Genomic DNA, 19,841 nt, shown 5'->3' with positions numbered 1-19,841 from the left:
GGGCTCACCTATCCCATCAGACTGCTCACGGAGTGTGGACTCCGAGCTTAGCATCCAAGCATATAAACCTGCTGGAACTATTAGCAGTGTTCAAAGCACTGAAAGCCTTTCAGGAACACTTACAAGGAAAGACAGTGATAGTCCCCACAGACAGCACCACAGCCATGCACTATCTCAACAAACAAGGGGGCACTCACTCTCCAGGACTGTCCAAACTGTCCCAGAATATATGGAAGTGGGCTCTCAAACACAACATGTTCCTACTGTCAACATGTACCAGGGGAACTCAATCTGCTAGCAGACAAACTCAGCAGAGACTTCCCCCTACCCAAAGAGTACGAATGGCAATTACACAAAAACATCGTCTTAGACGTCTTCACGCAATGGGGTTTCCCGGAAATAGACCTGTTCGCAACCCTGGAGAACTCACAATGCCAAAGCTACGCCTCCAGGTACCCCCAGAACCAGTCCAAGGGGAACGGTCTGTTGATTCAATGGTCAGGGAAATTTGTTTACGCCTTTCCCCCGACTCCCCTCCTCAACAAAGTGGTGCACAAGATGCACCAAGAGCAGGTTACCATGATACTAGTAGCCCCAATGTGGGCCCGGCAGCCATGGTTCGCTCACTTGATGGAGATGTCCCTATCTCCCCCAATGAAACTTCCCTGCCCGTACAACATGCTGTCACAAGACAAGGGCAGGACACTGCATCCATGCCCTCAGACCATGAACTTGGCAGCCTGGCTCCTGAGATCATAGAATTTGGACATTTACATCTCCCTCAGAGATGTATGGACATCCTCAGGGAAGCCAGAAAACCTAATACTCGCCACTGCTATTCTAGCAAGTGGAAAAGATTTGTCATCTGGTGTAGAAGTAAAAACATCAACCCTGTTGACTGCTCTGCCACTAACATTATTCTGTACTTGACCCATTTACTGGATTCAGGTCTAGTGTTTAATTCCATTAAAGTCCACCTAGCGGCACTTTCTGCATACACCACTTCCCAACTTAAAGTGTCGTGGTGGAAGATACCAGTTATCAAGGCCTTTATGGAAGGGGTAAAAAGAATACACCCCCCGATAGCTAACCCAGCTCCTGGATGGGACTTAAACGTGGTACTTTCTAGACTCATGGGCACTCCTTTCGAACCCATGCACAAGGCAACTCTTAAATACCTCACTCTTAAGACTGCTTTCCTAATAGCTATCACCTCCATTAGGAGAGTAAGTGAACTACAGGCTCTTTCTGTACTAGACCCCTTCGTATCAGTTCACAAGGATAAGGTGGTTCTTCGCACACACCCAAGGTTTGCACCAAAATTAATCTCAAAATTTCATGTAAACCAATCTATAGAACTACCAACGTTCTTTCAAAACCCTTCCAGCTTGGGAGAAAAAAGTCTGCATACACTAGATGTACGCAGAGCTGTCATGTTCTACATGGAAAGAACCAGATCACTGAGAAAGACTAATCAGTTCTTTGTCTCGGTGGCAGTAGGAAGAGAAGGAGATGCAGTCTCTAAGTCCACTATATCTAGATGGATTGTACAATGCATCACTCTCTGTTACACTCTTGCTAAGAGAGAACTACCCTTCAAGCCAAGAGCACATTCCACTCGAGGCACTGGGGCTTCCATAGCATTCATTGCAAATGTTCCCCTTGAGTCCATCTGCAAAGCGGCTACCTGGAGTTCTGTGCACACCTTTACAAAACACTACTGTCTAGATGCACACTCTAGATCTGACTCCCAGGTGGGACAGGCAGTATTAAGACATCTTTTCTCAACTGTTCCTTCTCATAACCCACCGCCAACTCCGGGTACTGCTCGCTAGTCTATGCACAGCATGTGATTCTAAGCAGATTAACAAACATCAGAAGACAATGCATTACTTACCGTAAAAGCATTTCTGATGGTTGTATCTGCTTAGATTCACATGCGCCCGCTCGGATGGAAGGAACATAGACATCCTCTACTATATTTCTCTCTTTTCTGTACTCACTCACGTCTAGAAGGCTCCCTCAGGGCAGAAAAATACAAACAGAGGGACCTCGACGCGTGAGGGATTGTGGGTACAACGCACGTCACTATAGGGATAGTGTTACAGACACGCCTTGTCGACGTCCCCTTTTCGACTACGAAAAACAAAATGCAATACTCCGCAGTGACCACTGGATGTCGGACCTATGCACAGCATGTGAATCTAAGCAGATACAACCATCAGAAATGCTTTTACGGTAAGTAATGCAGTGTCATTTTGATGGCCGTTTTTTATTTCCCATCGGAGCATGGTGAGTGTTGCCCGTCTGCTGCTGCTGCTGTTGGTGGCTTATCTTTAGTGTATTCAAGGAAGGCCCTGAGGCCCCTGCAAACCCGCTCCCACCCCGCGCCCTCTTCCTGCACCTTCCTTCCCTCCTTCCCTCTCGCCTCCCGTCCCGCCCCCTACTCAGGTCCTCTGAGCCCTGTGCCCGTGCAGCCCTGCTGTTAAGGGCCCTAAGGCCAAGGGCCTCCAACAGATGGCTCAGAGGTGTCAGCAGGGGAAGCAGTGGTGAGCTGTCAACCATCAACCTACAAGGACCAGTAAGGTAGGAGTGGCCTGGGTCAGTAGTAGAGCAACTACCCTACCCTAGAATCCGAGCCTCTTACCAAACCCACAATAAACAAGGTGATTATTCTCCACTGCATATCTCGCCCCACCCTCAACTTGGAGAAATTCAATCAGTATTTAATATTGTACCTATCTGACCGGCTAGACACAGACCTCCCCACCTCCTATATAGACCTATACAGGTTTCTCAAATCTAGTAGGGGTTCTGTCTCCATATTGCATTGTATGATATCTAGGTTACATTGATAGGCCTCTCTCCCACTATACAGGTCTCTCAAATCTAGTAGGGTTCTGTCTCCATATTGCATTGTGTAATATCTAGATTGCATTGATGGGCGCCTCTCCCACTATACAGGTCTCTCAAATCTAGTAGGGGTTCTGTCTCCAAATTGTTTTTTTCTTAGAAAAGAAGCAGGTGAGTGGAGCAGCAGTGTGCGACCCCATTTTTATTTATTTAACAAAACTCTGTAAAAAAAAAAGTGTTTGGATTCCCTGTGTGCATCTCGTGCCACGGCCTCCATCTCCTGGTCTCAACCCTTCCACCCCCTCCATCCCGCCTTACAGGCAAGTGATTGGATCCTTCCCACCTCATAACCAGCCCTCCCAGGGCAGCCCCCTGCCCATACAGCCCCCGCAGCCCTAAGGCAAAGGGCGGCTCCAACAGAGGCAGCACAGGAAGTGTCAACAGGGAAGCCAGTGGCCAGTTAACCTTCAACTACATGGACCAGTAAGGTGGGAGTGACCTGGTCATAGCAAATGAAAGTAAAACAGTGCGAGTATCCCCCATTTGACAGGATTGGGTCCTCCGACGTATTCCATATCCATCTATGACAGTAATCACCACATCTGTGCTGCTTCGGAAAATCTTTCTGCGTCGTCGACACGCCGCCCTAGAGGACTTTCGCTGACGTCACTGGATGTTATAAGTAGGACGCACGACACCGTAGCCTCAGTTCTGTTTTTTTCTACAAACGTGTTCACTTTGGAGATCTCGGCGCACCACGACTCTTTGGAGTTCTGTTCTTTCATTTGTGAGATGTTTTCGAGATGTCTTCCTCTTCTTCCACCCTGCGTCCGGGCTTCAAGAAGTGTGGGGACTGCAGGTCCAAGATGTCGGTGACGGACCCGCACGACGCCTGCCTCTGGTGCCTCGGGGAGGCCCATGACATGGATGATTGTGTCGACTGCCAGTTGCTTATGTCCAAAGCCTTGCTGGAGCGCAAGAAGAAACTGTTGGTCGGTAAGGTGTCCAAGTCCCGGAAGTCGAGGTCCACGGGGCTTTCGACGGACGATTTGAGGGGCGACTCTCCGCATCGTCGTCGGAAGTCCAGTGGGTCTCGGTCCCGGAGTGGGTCCCGCCACTCCTCTGCCTCTTCGAGGCACTCCCGGAAGCGCCGTCATCGGTCACATTCCTCGTCCGAGGACTCCACCCGTCGGCGGGTCGCTTATCCCACCAAGCATGCGACTCCGGAGGAATGGGCTTCCTTTGGTAAGAAAATGCTAGCGATTCTCGAATCGCAGGGCACTGGTCCGTCCGTGCCTCCGAGTGGGTCGGGCGTGATCGCACTAGAGCAGGGGTGCACAACTGATTTTGACAGAGCGCCGAAAGTACCTTACATGAGGGCTATAGTGGGCGGAAAAGTAAATGTGGGCGGGGCGGTAGGTGGGGCGTGGCAGGAGGCTTTTTAAACCCCCAATTTGTACTAAACACATGGAAAAAGAATGTTTTTGAGGGGTAACGATTTTTATTTGCATTTCAAACTTACATTTTGTACTACACATTTTCCATTGTTATAATTTATTTCTATTTAGTTATTGTATCTCGCATGTTTAGTTAACTTATATATATTTTATTGACCCTAGATTGGACATGCTGTTATTTTGGCCTGCTACAGTTTGTTATTTGGGTTGCCCAAGAGGAGAATGGCCTTCATTGAGTCAGGCTTCCTCAAAAAGCCAAAGATGAACATCTCCTAACTGTGCCTGTTTTAGCTTTATTATTGGGTTCACTCTTGGAGTGCAACACTATGCCCCATGTCCCTCACCCCCAACCAAACACTATGCCCCATGGCCCCCTCACCCCCCAAGCAAACACTATGCCCCATGGCCCCCTCACCCCCAAGCAAACACTGTGCCCCATGGCCCCCTCACCCCCAACCAAACACTGTGCCCCATGGCCCCCTCACCCCCAACCAAACACTGTGCCCCATGGCCCACTCACCCCCAACCAAACACTATGCCCCATGGCCCACTCACCCCCAAGCAAACACTATGCCCCAGGTCCCCCTCACCCCCAACCAAACACTATGCCCCAGGTCCCCCTCACCCCCAACCAAACACTATGCCCCATGTCCCCCTCACCCCCAACCAAACACTATGCCCCATGGCCCCCTCACCCCCAAGCAAACACTATGCCCCATATCCCTCACCCCCAACCAAACACTATGCCCCATGGCCCCCTCACCCCCAACCAAACACTATGCCCCATGGCCCCCTCACCCCCAAGCAAACACTATGCCCCAGGCCCCCTCACCCCCAAGCAAACACTATGCCCCATACAGACCCAAACCCCCACCCCCAACTCAGCGCACACACAAACATGCACCCATACAGACCCGAACCCCCAACTCCAAACCCGCACCCCCAAATCAGCACACACAAGCACCCAACCAGACCCGAACCCCCACCCCCCAACTCAGCACACTCTCAAACATGCAAACTTACAGACCCAAACCCCCACCCCACAACTCGGCACACACACAGACCCGAACCCCCCACCCCCAACTCAGCACACACACAAACATGCACCCATACAGACACAAACCCCCCACCCCCCAACTCAGCACACAAAAATCATTCAAATCAAAACATTCATACACATCCGACAACTCCCCCACCCCCGCATCTCAACATACACACAAAAATTCAAATCCAAACATTCATACACATCTGACACCCCCCACCCCCGCATCTCAACATACACACAAAAAATATTACAATCCAAACATTCATACACATCCGACACACATCCGACACCCCCCACCCCTGCATCTCAACATACACACAAAATACATTCAAATCCAAACATCCGACACACATCCAACACCCCCCACCCCCCCATCTCAACATACACACAAAAAACATTCAAATCCAAACATTCATACACATCTGACACCCCCCCCACCCCCGCATCTCAACATACACACAAAAAATATTACAATCCAAACATTCATACACATCCGACACACATCCGACACCCCCCACCCCTGCATCTCAACATACACACAAAATACATTCAGATCCAAACATCCGACACACATCCAACACCCCCCCACCCCAACATACACACAAATACATTCAAATCCAAACATCCGACACACATCCGACACCCTCCCACCCCCACATCTCAACATACACACAAATACATACAAATTCAAATCCAAACATCTGACACACATCCAACCCCCCCTCGCAACCTACACACACAAACATAAAGCAAAACAGACCGACACACAAGCACAAACAGACCACTTACCGGAGACGTGCTGGAAGGCAGGCAGGTAAGCGGCAGGTAAGCTGGAATCTTACTACGGCTGGCGTGGTCCAAGGCTGAAATGCCTTCTGGCATCAAGCCTTATGGACCACGCCAGCTGTAGTGCTGGCCCTCCATTGGTGCAGCACACACGCATTACGTGGCTTGTAGGAGCGACGTGGTGCGTGTGTGTGCTGAGCCAATGAGGGCCAGTGTTTTGTCCGGCCCGGAAGACAACAAAGACTTTCCTAATGGAGGGCAACCGCGGGCCGCCCTCCATTAGGAAAGTCTTTGTGCCTCGCGGGCCGGACAAAAGAGCATGGCGGGCCGCAACTGGCCCGCGGGCCGTATGTTGTGCACCCATGGACTAGAGACACCGCTCGTGCGCCTTTGAGCTCGAGTGGTCGGCATGATTCGCTGGAACGGTCCCGCTCGGACAAGGGGAATCGTATTAGTCATACCCGTTCCTGGTCCCAGTCCTCGACGCGCTAGAGACCGTGTGTAACTGTGATGTCTTCGAAGAAGACATCGGCGCCCAGGCTGTCGAAGGACACACTCGGGGCTCCGCCCTCAGGGCCTGTGTCGGCGCTGTCGATGCTGTCAGCACCGCGTTCGACGCCGATTCACTCGACACCTTTCGAGGCTGTTTCGACAGGGGTACCCCAGGGTACGGTGGAACCCCCTAGAAAGGCTCTGGTCAAGGCCAAGCATGGCTTTGTTCCCCATTCCGTGCCCACTTTCCACCATCTTGAGTACATTTCGGAGGTGGATGAGGGCTCTGATGATGGCATGGTTCCTGATAAGGTGCCAGATGAGATTCTCTCGGGACATAGTCAGATTGAGGACCTGCGTCAGTCCCTCCACAACGCCAGTGGTCTGAACACCTCTCCGGAGGTGGAGTTTTGTAGGCCTGAGCCTGGCACCCATGCCGACGCCTCATACCGGTGCCTTATATATAGGGTCACTGAGTACTTGGGGTGGTCTGCTTCCCCAGGGGATTTTCTTCAGGATGACCTCACAGATATCCTCAACCAAGGTCCACCAACTGACCCGGTACTGCCGTTCCATATGGCTCTACAGAGGAGGGTGGCGGTGGCTTGGACTGCTCCGGAGAGTCTCCCGGCAGTGGGCAAGTCTTTGCCACGAAAATACCGCCCAGCCAGTAGCGACCCCTGCTATTTGACCAAGCACCCCACTCTGGAGAGTTTGGTGGTGCAGGCGTCGTAGCCTACCATCCCTCCTGATAGGGAGGACAAGCATTTTGATGGTTGGGCAAAGAAAGTGTTTTCTTCAGGGGGTATGGCTCTTCAGGCTGCCAACTCCGTATGTGCTTTGTCACGTTTCACGCACACTCTGTTTCCTTAGCGGCTGAACATATTCCTGAAGGGGACGAACAGAATGGTTTTCTTGCTATCGTCCAGGATGGCGAGGATGCCATGTGTGAGGCCGTTCAGTCGGGTTTGGACATGGCAGATTGCGTCAGCCGGTCCATGGCGGCAAGCACCGTAATACGCAGGTTTGCGTGGTTGCAGAAGTCGGGGTTTGCTCCTGATGTGCAGGCCCGGCTCCTCAAAATGCCCTTTGATGGTGTCCATCTTTTTGGCAGCAAGGCTGTCGAGAGTCTTGAGAAGTTGCAGACCTCCAAAGCTGCAGCAAAGTCGTTGGGCGCTGCAGTTCGCCAACCTCTGCCTTTTCGTCCTAGGGGACAGCAGTGGAGGGGAGATTCCTTTCGTTATTACTCATCCTTTGGTAAAGCGAGAGGAGCTGCCAGTCAAAGGGTCCACCGTAGGAGTGCCAGAGGTGGGAAGCAAGGTACTCGAGGTGCCAGGTACGCTCGGGCAGTTGCCTCTTTGCCCTCAGGCAACGCCGCTTCAGCTCAGTCGTGTCCCATGGTTCGCAGGTTGGAGGAAGGCTGGCGCAGCATCTTGTCGAAGCCATTACGTGCCATTACTTCAGATGTGTGGGTTCTGGAGATCATAGCCCACGGCTACTGTCTTCCCTTCCGGCAGAGGCCTCACGAAAATCCACCGGGGAACCTCTCGTTGCAGAGTCCAGATCCGCTCCTTGTGCAGGAGGTTCAAGCCCTGCTGGAGAAAGGTGCCATAGAACTGGTGCCTGTAGCGGAGAGGGACAAGGGATGGTATTCCCCTTATTTTATGATTTCCAAGAAAGACGGGGGATTGAGACCCATCATGGACTTGCGCAGTTTGAACAAACTCCTCAGGAAGGACAAGTTCAAGATGGTTACACTTTCTCAAGTCCTCCAGGCCCTTCAACTTCAGGACTGGTTGGTGTCTCGACCTCAAGGACGCTCATTTTCATGTGCTGAGCCATCCAAAGCACAAGAAGTACCTGAGGTTCGCGGTTGGCGACTCGCACTTTAAGTTTCGGGTCCTGCCATTCGGATTGACCTCCGCCCGAGGGTCTTCACCAAACTCATGGTAGTGGTGGCAGCGCGTCGCAGGAAAGGGGGATTCACGTCTACCCCTACCTGGACGATTGGTTGATCAGGGCGCGCTCTCCCGAGCAAGTCCTGGATCATCTGTCCATCACCTGCCACTCCCTCCACAAGCTGGGCTTCTCCCTCAACTTAAGTCCCATTTGACACCAACTCAGAGGCTCCAGTACATCGGAGCAGTGCTCGACACGTCCCTGGGGCAGTGTTTTCCTCCCCAGGTGAGGGCTCATCACATTCAGCAGATGGTGCTAAAGTTTCAACATGGCCAGAGTCTCCCTGCGTTCGAGTTCTTGAGATTGCTCGGCCTCATGGCATCCTGCATTCTTCTGGTGCCAGAGGCCAGGTTGCGGATGAGATCTTTGTAATGGGCACTCAAGCTCCAGTGGTCTCAGTCCTCCGGCAGGATGTCGGACCCCGTTCAGGGGCCGCCTTCGGTCGCCCAGGACCTTCTGTGGTGGGCCGTTGAAGGCAATCTGATGAAGGGGGCTCCATTTTGGCTACCCTGGCCGGAGGTGACGATCGTGACGTATGCATCCCTCACGGGATAGGGAGCTCATGCCAACGAGTTGACAGTCAGCAGTCGTTGGTTTCCGTCGGAGTCCAGACTCCATATCAGTCTGTTGGAGCTGAGGCCGACTGTGCGAGGAAAGAATGTCCTGATCCTGACGGACAACACAGTGGCCATGCACTACCTCAACAAAAAGGGGGGGCAGGGTCACTTCCTCTGTGCAGGGAGGCGATGCAGCTCTGGTTCTGGGCAATCCAGCGGGAAGTTTTGATCTCAGCAGTTCATTAGGCTAGAGACGAAAACGAGACGGCGGATGCTCTGAGCAGACAGAGCGCGATCTCTCACGAGTGGGAGTTGGCTCAGGAGATTCTCCTGGAGATCTTCGCCCTTTGGGGGACCCCTCAAGTGGATCTCTTCGCCTCCAGTGTCAACCGGAAGTGTGAGATTCTGCTCGTGGGAATTTCCTCCAAGAGGAGCCTTGGGAGACGCATTTGTGGTGGAGTGGTCATTCCCACTGCTGTACACGTTTCTTCCAGTCTCCGTCATCCCGCAAGTGCTGTGGAGGTTACGGAGGTTCGGTTCCTGGATGATCCTCATTGCTCCGGCATGGGCCCGGAGGACGTGGTACCCGGACCTTCTCGGCTTGTCTATCTGCCCTCCACGTCGTCTTCCCTACCGAGACGATCTGCTCTCACGGGACGGGGGGGGGGGTCAGGTTCTTCATCCAGAGGTCAGATCCCTCAACCTTCTCGCTTGGTTTCTGAAAGGTTAAGGATTGGGACCTCCCTGAAGACGTGATGGAGGTGTTGCTTTTGGCCAGAAGGCCCGCAACAAAGTCCCTGTGCCGTTGGAGAAAGTTCTGCGACTGGTGCAGGGTTAAGAATGTGGATCCGTTTTCATGTGACATTCCTGTGGTTCTGTCTTTTTTGCTTTCTTTAGCCCACAGGGGCTTGCAAGTGGGTACCGTTCAAGGTTACCTGGCGGCGCTGTCCATATTTAAGCACTAGTCTGAAGTGTTCTTATTTTAAAATCCCTTTAATTTCTTAGTTTCTAAAAGGGCTCACTGTGTTCCCTCCGTCACCTTCCCAGGTGCCCGGTTGGGATTTGAACCTTGTCCTCAAGTTTCTGATGGGTGCTCCGTTTGAGCCTTTGCATTCTTGCGCTTTGAGACTGTTAACTCTTAGAACTGTATTTTTGGTTGCGGTCACTTCCGAGCCTTTGCACACGTGCCCATTAAGATTACTAACATGGAAAACTGCTTTCCTAGTTGCTTTAACATCTGCAAGAAGAGTGAGCGAATTGCAGGCACAGTCTTCTGGGCCACCCTATACTGTGTTCCATAAGGACAGAGTTGTGTTGAAGGTTAAACCCTCATTTTTAAAAAAAGTGGTATCTGAGTTTCACTTAAATCAAAAAATTGTGTTACATGCATTCTATCCTCCACCCCATCCTAGTAAGGAGGAGGAAAGATTACACAGGTTGGATCCAAAAAGAACTTTAGGCTTTTATATCTCTAGGCGGTCTAGGCTTAGATTGGACAACCAACTGTTTATTGGCTACACAGGAAAAAGATTGGGTCAATCAGTAACAAAACAGACAATATCACGCTGGATTGTGCTTTGCCTTTCGGAATGCTACAGACTGGCGGGAAAAGACCCACCAGAAGGTTTAAGGGCTCATTCCACCAGGGGCATCGCTTCGTCTACAGCCCTGCAAAGAGGTGTTCCTATAAGGTCTATTTGTGAAGCAGCGACTTGGTCATCGCTGCATACTTTTTCAAAATTCTACAACCTAGATGCTTCCCAATCTAAGGAGCTAAATTTTGGTAGAGCAGTCCTATACTTGGCCATCTGAAGATATATATTAAAAAAAAGAAAAAAAATCGAATCCCTCCTCCATAAGAATTATCCTTACTGCTTTGGGAGTCTTATCAAAGATGAGGAATACGTTGGAGGACACAATCCACTTGAAGAACAAGTTCCTCCAACGTATTCCTCATCGGCCTCCCTATCTACCCCCTGTAGATTTTTCCCAGGCTGTTGCCATTCCAACTCTCGCAAGGCAAAATACCAGTCTGCACAGTGGAAAATCGATAATGAAAGAGGGAAAAACAGAACTGAGGCCAACGGGCGCCGTGCATGCTACTTATACACCCGATGACGTCACCCTGGACGGAGGCCTTCGAGGGACCATGAACTCGACGAAATCGACGCACATCGCCCTCTGCCGAATTTTTTTTTTCAGAAGCAGCTGAAGCTGGATGTAATACATCAAAGATGAGGAATACGTTGGAGGAACATCCAATCGAAAGAACGTTACCAGTTGGTAAGTAACTTGTTCTTCCTATCCAGAAGACTAGCCCATTGACTTTGGCCTGGCCTATTGACTTGAACTCTTCTGGTGAACTGAAACTATTGGCACTGTCTCACAAGTAGATGTGATATATTCTACTTAGCTTGTCCCTTTTGCTCACTTCTAAGTAACTGAACTGCCATTTGGCTCCTATTTCAGAGGAGCTCAAACCGTCTCAAAATCTTGTATTGAAGTATATTGGTATATAATAAGTTGTCTCCTAGTGAAACATTTTCTAAATGATTGTGTAATAAATTACCAGGAAAACTTGAGTATCAGTGTCTACTTGAACCACTGTGATTGAAAGTCCCCTGTGTAATTACTTGTACTGCTCACATTCACTCTTGAGATAATCCTGGCTGAATGGCTCGCTAACAAAAACTGTGTGGTACAGACTTCTACCAATGGTTGGTTTGGCTAACACCTGTAGTCCTTATTGTGTCTAGTGGTCCCAGAGAGTGCTGCATGCAATTCTGCCTAACAAGTGCAAAGTACCCCCAAAAATAGGGACATTCATTGTTGCTGCCATGCTTTATGTGGATGATTTTGTGGCCTTTAACCAGTTACTGACGGGCACTAAAGCAATCGTGGACGAGTTGGGGAGAAATGCAAAAGAACATGGAGTGTCCGTTAACTTAAGACTTAAACCATGCTAGTGCTAGTTACGGCAAATAAGTTTAATAAAACTCGCCTGAATACCAAACATGGAAATTATCGACTATACGGACACCTATAAATATCTGGGAGTAGAAATGTTTAATAGTTGTAACCACAAAAACATTGTTGAAATTAAAACTAGATTGAGCTGCCAAATTACACAGCTAGTTTTCAATTTTGTCACGTCGTATGCAGTGTTTTCTTTTGAGGGTGTTCCATCACTAAATAGGCAGTGGTTTTGCTATGTGATCCTGTACGGCTTGGAGGCCTTATGGTTTACCAATGTAAAATGGTTGGATGTGATTTGAGTTTAACGTTTGGTGACATGTGCTGGGTCTGCCACTTTCTGCCTCTATCGAATGTCCGCCTGGAATTTGGTCTGGTCTCTATGAATGCTATGCTGTTGATGCTCAGGGGTGTCTTGTTCTTAAAAGCAGTGTTATTTTAGCAAAACTAGATGAGCATTATGGTATGGCACAAAAAGAAGGAACGCGGGATCAGTTTGTAAAAATATTCAGTCAAACCTGCCATCTCATAAATTGGTAACGACATTTTGAACGCTGTGATGCATTTTTGGTACTCAAACGGGTTTTTACTGTTAGGCAAGATTGGATATGGTAACCCTGTGGGAGACTGGACCAACCTTGTCCTCTTGGTAATGGTTAACCCACCTATTGGTATAGGTCTGTACTACACAAGTTGGTAGAGTGACTTAGTAGCCAGACTTGCCTCAAGAGGGGTAAATGTGAGCTGTAGAGAGTTAACACTGAGGTTTTCAATTACAAGTATACATATTACACACTTGGTTTTCTAGTAAAATATTTAATGGTCCGTTTTAAGTAAGCCCTCAGGAAGGGCAATATGCAACAATGAAAATGCACGTCATAACAGTTTCTCAGGTTTAAGATAAGCAAGTAGATAACCTTTTGGGAAAAAACACACACACGCGCACATGCACACACACGCGTACGTACACACGTGTACATGTACACACACGTGTACGTATACACACATGTACACACACACGTATACACACACCATGAGGGGACTTCAAAAGTCAGGACAATGTTTGGCATTAATATCACTTTTTGTACTTCATGCAATTCTGAGGTTGTGAAAAAGATAAGGTTAGGGAAGGAATAGGTTAAGTACCATAGCATGTGAGCACTTTCAATCTCCCAATGACGTCTAGATTAGATCTTTCCCAGCAATAAAAGTTAAACCTATGTACCACCTCTGAGGGACAGTTAGAACCAAGGTCAATGGGTCATGAGAGCCTGCAGGGAGCCAGGACAGGCAACGTAAATTTGAAAAATGTCTATGGAGCTGAGACACTTCTTTAGATGGCATGAAAGTCTTGTATAATGTTTTTAGAGAGTTTGTAGTAAAAGAATCACTGTTGGGCCACAATCTGTAAGGCATGTGAAGGGCAGAACTGAAATACACTGCAAAAAGCTACTGCAAGTCTCCAGTGAGAACTTGCAAGCTACAGACACAAGGGTGCAGTACCCCTTGGTGAAGACAGTACCTTAGGTTGCATGAGGAGGATCCAGCTGGCTTCTGTTCTGGTTGCAGTCTTGCAGATCCCGGGTACTGGGCCTCAGTCATCAGGACAACAGGGAGGACATCTGGAGGACTCCTACACTGCAATTTGAAGGTAGTCGGCGGCTACAGCCTCTTTCCAATTCAGCTGCACTTCGTGGTTTCAGCTACCTGTCCATAGCACCACCGCGGTCCTTGGACACTTGATGGGCTTTCCTTGCTTCTGGGGTCCAGCACTCTGGTGAGGTGGGTCAGGCTTGGGTCTTCCTGCTTCAGGAGGGTCCTCGGGATCTACCTAGAGCTCAGGTCCAGTTTAAAGATGATGCCCCTGATTCTGGGTTTCCTGACCCCTGGCACTCTGTTCCAGCAGCAGCAAAGAAGTGCGGCCAGCAGGGAGAGGGTTTCCAGCAAAGTTCGTCTTGGGGTTAGTTGGTCCCACCAACCCAAAGGAAGAAGTCGCCCATTCCTGGCTTCTCTAGTCGAGAGGAAATTGGAGCTTCAGCCCTGCAGCAGGGCTTCACCAGGCAGTTCAACGGTCAGGAGGGTGCAGCAAGCATCTCTTCCAGTTTCCTTCGATGAATATTTCGTCCAGTGGTCGACTCTGCCTTCCGTTCAAGGCCAGCCAGACATCCAGCCAATCAGCACTGGGTGCATTCACGTTAAACCTGGTTTGGCGCGCAGAGTAAAACCCAAGATAGACCTCAAAATGGGCACCCATGGGTGCATTACTGCAGCTGAGGATTCAGCCTGCAGTAAAAATGCACAATGGTAGGAAAATTAAATCACTGGCACCAGCCATTAATTGTAGTGAGGGTAACATTAAAAAAATGTTACACAAGTAATTGGGGAAAGGGGCTACTAAGTAACCCCCCAGTACTTCCTCAGACGATGGGGTGTTCTGGACCTAAAAAGGAAAAACAGGTAAGTAAAGTCAATTTCACTTTACTACTCTTGAGATCAGTAAGAGAAGGTATTTAAACCTTATGAGAAATCCAAAGGACTTCTCTGTGACACTGCACTGAATGTGCTTTGTCGCAATAAAAAAAGGTAGATGCCTATGGAGTTTGTCAGACTCCAAAACCAAATAGTCAATTTCAGATGAAAAATACATGAGGGAGTGAGAAAAAGGTCTCCCACTCCAGGATTAAAAAGTCCAGCAAAAGAGCTCGGTTTCTCTAAGGTTGAAGGGGATTGGCACAGAAATGAAAATTCTCCCTAACATTTACCTGGAGAGTAATTAAGTGGGGCTGGCTTACAAATTATAAACGCCTTTCACGTCTACATGGATACCCACAGGTGAGCCACATGAGTTATTTGAAACCTCAACGATATCTTGTCTCTCTGCCCTGATCCGGAGGCCTGTAAATTCCAGCTGCAGATGGGCACGAATCAGCTCCCGGTGCATGCGGCACCAAGTGGAACTTGCCTAAAAATAAAAGGTACTGCAGAACTTGTAAGATCCCTGACAATACGGAGACAGTGAAACATCTCCTCACTGAGTGTCCATGCTTAGGACCCCTCTATATGACCACTCTGGGTAATGTAGTACACGACTACGACCTCATTACGTCCTATGAATTATGGATCTACTGTTCCAATGCACAATTGAATATTAAGCACTTGGCACTTTACCGGGTATGGAAAATTGTACAACTGAAAATTGATTGAAATAGCCGTAATTTGACAAGTCTATTTAATTCACTGTGAACTGATTTCATCACTGAACTGTAATGTAAGGTCTATTAGGATTTTATGGAAAGGTTTAGTGTTGTATTTTAATTGTTTTGTATTGCTGTTTTATGTTTATGTAATGTACACGTATTTCCATGAAATAAAGTGATTACCTAATAGTTGGATAATTGTATTATAAAAAAATGAAATTGTAAAAGTTCTAAATGAACTAAATCCAATACAAAAAATGTATTTTGAAAACTGGAAAGTTGGTTGCCCAAATGGAAGATAAAAGTGCTATGTCTTTAGCAAGAAGGGGTAATGTCGTGACTAACATTCTGAAACATTGAGGGCCCAACTATTTCCATGCATTGGAGATATACAAATTACAGGCAATTGCTGTGACATCCTATAATAGAGAACCATAGGACCATTGCATTGTAACCTCTAAAGAGAAGGAAGAAAATACAATCTTGGAAACAATCTCCCTGAACTTTATAGAACGCTTCCTCAGTCGCCACAAAACATGAGCCTGCATTACATGTGTGGTAAAATTGAAACCAACCTTGTGCTGGTTAAAATGTAAAATGTTCAAAAGTTAAACTATATCTGAAAGCACTCTGTGAGGTGCTAGCATTGTAAGGAACTACACAACTGCTGTTGGTTTGCCTATATAAAGGGAACGCTAGACAGAATGGCAAACCTGTGGGGAAAAATATGGAGCACACTATGAATTTTTGGTGGAAGACATTCGAGTGGTGGTTTCCTGGGGAAATGTGGGCTTTTCTCGAAACTAAGTCTGTCAAAAGAATACCTCATTTCAAATCCTATTGCAAATGCTTTTTTCGAAATTCGGATGTACCATGTCAAAACGCAACCAAAAGGTTATGATGCGTTTTGTTTTGGTACCCTTGCACTGAATAATTGTGACTAAATGGAATAAGGATGTATCGGGTAAACTGAATTCTGTGGTATCTAGAAAGAGGATCTTTTACTTTTTATATTCTATGTCCACACTAAGATTTACAAATGATGCACTCCATCACTTAAAAACCATGCAACGTCGGGCTGAATTGTGAAATCTTATTTCTGGGAAAACCTGGTATTTAGGACTGAAATCAGTGTTTGAAGGGGGTATAGATTCTCCATATTTAAAAACATTAAATACAAGTTTTTAATTTTGAGATTTTAGGATGAATTATTTCTACTATTTAAATGCTGACATGTTTTTTAAATTGCGTATTTTGGAAACTAGTGACAGTTTGTTTTTATCCACTGAATGTTATGGAACATCTTGCTTATGTATTGGCTTTTTAGCAAATTGTATGTTTTTACCTTTGCTGTTTATGACTTGTAGCTGAAATAAAGCTATATTTGGAAGATCCGGGCTGGCATTTAAAATAAAATACAATTTTAGTATGACAGTGTTTTGGAGGTCTTGCTCTAACAAAACTGGAAAAGAACATGTTTTATCTGCAGCTCAGGATCCTGTGCACTCTCAGGCCAACTGACCTAGAGCTTAAACTGGGGTTTTTGCTGATGACCTTTAAACTGTTTTTTAAAAAGGTTGTATAAAAGAAAGATGTAGATAATTTAAAAGAAATAGAGGCCTCCGTGTCCAGACATGCAGTGGGCACTATTCCACTGCGTCTGACTCTTGGGAATAAACACAATAGAAGAGGCTTGATTATTGTGGTAGTACGCAAGGAATTCGACTGCAGGGAAGGCTCAGCAGTATTGCAGATACATTTGTATACATAAATGTTAGTGCATGCAAGGGAAGTTATCACAGGAGACGTGTCGGGGACAGACTAGAGTAATACATGGAAGTGCGCCTCAAGTGGTTGGGATGAGCAATTTGAACTGTTCTGGTCTTAGTCAATGTGTCTGTCTTTTTAAAAATATTTTGCTTTTTTAAATGTATCCCCTTCAGTAATGCCACTTTTGTTCCCCTGTAGTCTGGATGCATCGCACAGTGGATCAACTCGGAGGCCGGTGTCCACGGGAAGCGTTTCCACATAGCAGCCTAAGCGGCAACGGGGCTTGGAGCTCCTCACGCCCATGGCTACCCCCCAGCAGGTAAGGTTTAGCGAAGGTCAACCTTGACTTGGAGGTGCCAAAGAGACTGCTTAAATCCACCCATGCGCTTCTCTCGTACTCCAATCCTCCCAATATCCATGCTGTGTTCATTCCACAGAATAGCTCGGATGGCAACCTCATGAAGTAGCTGTGCAGATAGTTCAGTGGACATAAAGACTTTACCCCTTTTCTCCCCTCCTCTCCTGCATGTGATGGGCCTCCAGTTCTAGTGTGCTGATCCTGCTCTGCTGCTGTAGTGTTGATCCCATTCAAGACTGTCCACTCCTCGGTCGATGGTGGCATATTAAGCAGCAGAGTGATTGCATCTCCTTTCCTTTGCAGAGGTGGTAGCTTCAAACACTGGAATTAATGATTTGATGACTGACATACGTGAACGACAGTGCTTAGGAAGCCAGGGAACATTTAGAGAAATGTAGCTATTGATTGGCATGTGAAGTTGAAGCATAGAAATGGGCAGACTGGACAAACCTGGTGGGCACTCTGCAGTCAGTTGATTTCTGTAGAAATTCATAAAATCGAAGGACTAATGAGTATTACGGAGTTTACAAGGATAAGGTTGTAGATTGCACAGAGCCAAAATGTTTGTTTAAATGCGACTAAAAATAAGCAAAAGGGGAACCCAAGTATTCCACCCTAAGTCCCTCCTTCTTGCTTTTTTTTCACAGGTGCTCCTCAAGTGTTGGCCAGTCCCAGCTCCCCCCCCACCTGCCCTCTAGTCATGGGACTAACCTTGGACACCCCAACAAGCCCTTTTTTCCCTCTGGGTAAGTTGCGTTGTAACCGTGGATAAGCATGTCTCTTGTAAGGGAATTTAACGTGAGAGGGACACAGATGCCACTGCATGACTTTTAAGCCCTCCGGGTAGACCGGAATTACACCATTACTGTGACTCTAAAATTCTGACTGTGCTTTTACTGCGCTGTCGGCATTTTAGACTGCTGACTCCCATTACTGCGCCCAAGTGGATCAGGGGTTTTCTCCCACTCTCCTCCTTGGTGGCAGTAATAGGATTGGGGGGGGGATGAGAGCGTGGCCGGGGTGTCTCCCGCTTACCATTACAGTAAGCGGTGGACAGGAAATAGGAAAGAAAGAATTAAAAAAAAAGACCATGCAGCAGTCGCCACCGCCCCACTTAAGTGGGAGGAACTGACGCGGCAGGGGTACAAGGGAGTCGGCAGCGCACAAAGAAGTGTGCTGCGGTAAAGGTAATTGGGGTGGGGTTTGGAGTATTGCAGGGGGAAAGTGATTTATCCGATTACTGCGAATGTTGAATGATTTTCTATTTACAGTTTTTATGTAGTGCCTACTTCCCCTATAATTCAGTGGATGGCTCTGGGGAGCCTGGAGATTTCAGGAAGAGATGAAGGGGCTCAATCAATGTTGAATTTATATCGTATTTTGGAAAACTTAGCTTTTTTCAGACTTTATACATTTATCTTCTGTCCATGTTGGTGGTTTCATTGTGCACCAAGGATTTGTACAAGTGGCTTCTTTTTCAAGACTTTTTAAACATTTCTTTATATGAGCGACTTACCTTTTTTGTTTATACTTTTGCTATGTAATGCATTTTCAATGATTTTTTTTTCTGAATATTTATGATTTTCCATGCATCAAAATGTTCTCCTTTATGCACAAGGCTTTAAGTGAAGCAACATTCCTTTAACTAGTTTTGTTCATGTGCTACCAAGCAATAACATTTCCAGAAAAATGGCTTTTGTCTCTTGAACTCCTACTTACTCCTACCTTCCGTCCCCTTGCCTCCATACTTATGGCAATTCCTGCAGAGCAGCATGGAAACAGAGCTATTTCAAGCCCAAGCGTGCTTCCACTTTAAGCATTTAGAAAGTGCAGGAGCAGGCTACATGCGCGCAGCACAACCATGCCCATAACCCTGCCTCTTGGGCTCCTTCCCTCAGTCCCTTTCTTTGCATCAGACGCAGCCCTCTCGTTTTCTTTTCACTTCTTCTCCATGGTAACTTCATTGTTGGGACACATGCGCTCTGTGACACACTTTCTTTCAAGTCCATCAGGAGTCGACAAGCAGTCGGGGGACATCTTTCAGGTGAGTGCTCGGGTGTTTATTTCACATTTAGCTTTCCCAAGGTCATTTTCTGTTTTACAACAGATTACGCGTGTTATTTTTTCTACTTGTTCATTTCACAAAATGCGGTTTTTCACACACACAGCTTTCCTTTGCATTTACTTTCTAAAAGACCTTTTTATAGATCTGGTCAGTTGCTAGATACAGGGATATTTTTGAAAGTGGTTCCTTGGTAATTGGCACACAGAAAGAGAGCATCTTTCCTTTGAAGTACTTTGCGTGTGTTAGTTTATTTGTAAATCCAAGCCGTGCGAACTTGAAGTAGAATTCTTTTGCTTTTCATGGACTTTGCTGATAAAACCATGCCGTCC

The 19,841-nt window shown here is 47.5% G+C and overlaps 1 protein-coding gene across 12 annotated transcripts in view; it reads left to right on the top strand.

The window, feature by feature from the left end:
• Positions 1-19,841, top strand: part of KDM6B (lysine demethylase 6B) — a 2,050,345-nt gene that overhangs the window by 1,671,951 nt on the left and 358,553 nt on the right. For all 12 annotated transcript variants that reach the window (XM_069646240.1, XM_069646239.1, XM_069646242.1 and 9 more), the window contains 2 exons: positions 17,288-17,408; positions 18,095-18,193. In XM_069646240.1, the coding sequence (XP_069502341.1) occupies positions 17,293-17,408; positions 18,095-18,193 (215 nt within the window). In that variant the 5' untranslated portion in view covers positions 17,288-17,292. The remainder of the gene's footprint in view (positions 1-17,287; positions 17,409-18,094; positions 18,194-19,841) is intronic.

Source organism: Ambystoma mexicanum, chromosome 1p (genome assembly GCF_040938575.1).
Source record: "Ambystoma mexicanum isolate Mex_15411 chromosome 1p, UKY_AmexF1_1, whole genome shotgun sequence".
NCBI lineage: Eukaryota > Metazoa > Chordata > Amphibia > Caudata > Ambystomatidae > Ambystoma > Ambystoma mexicanum.
The sequence above is the reverse complement of the archived record's forward strand: the minus strand, read 5'-3'. Positions and strand labels throughout refer to the sequence as shown.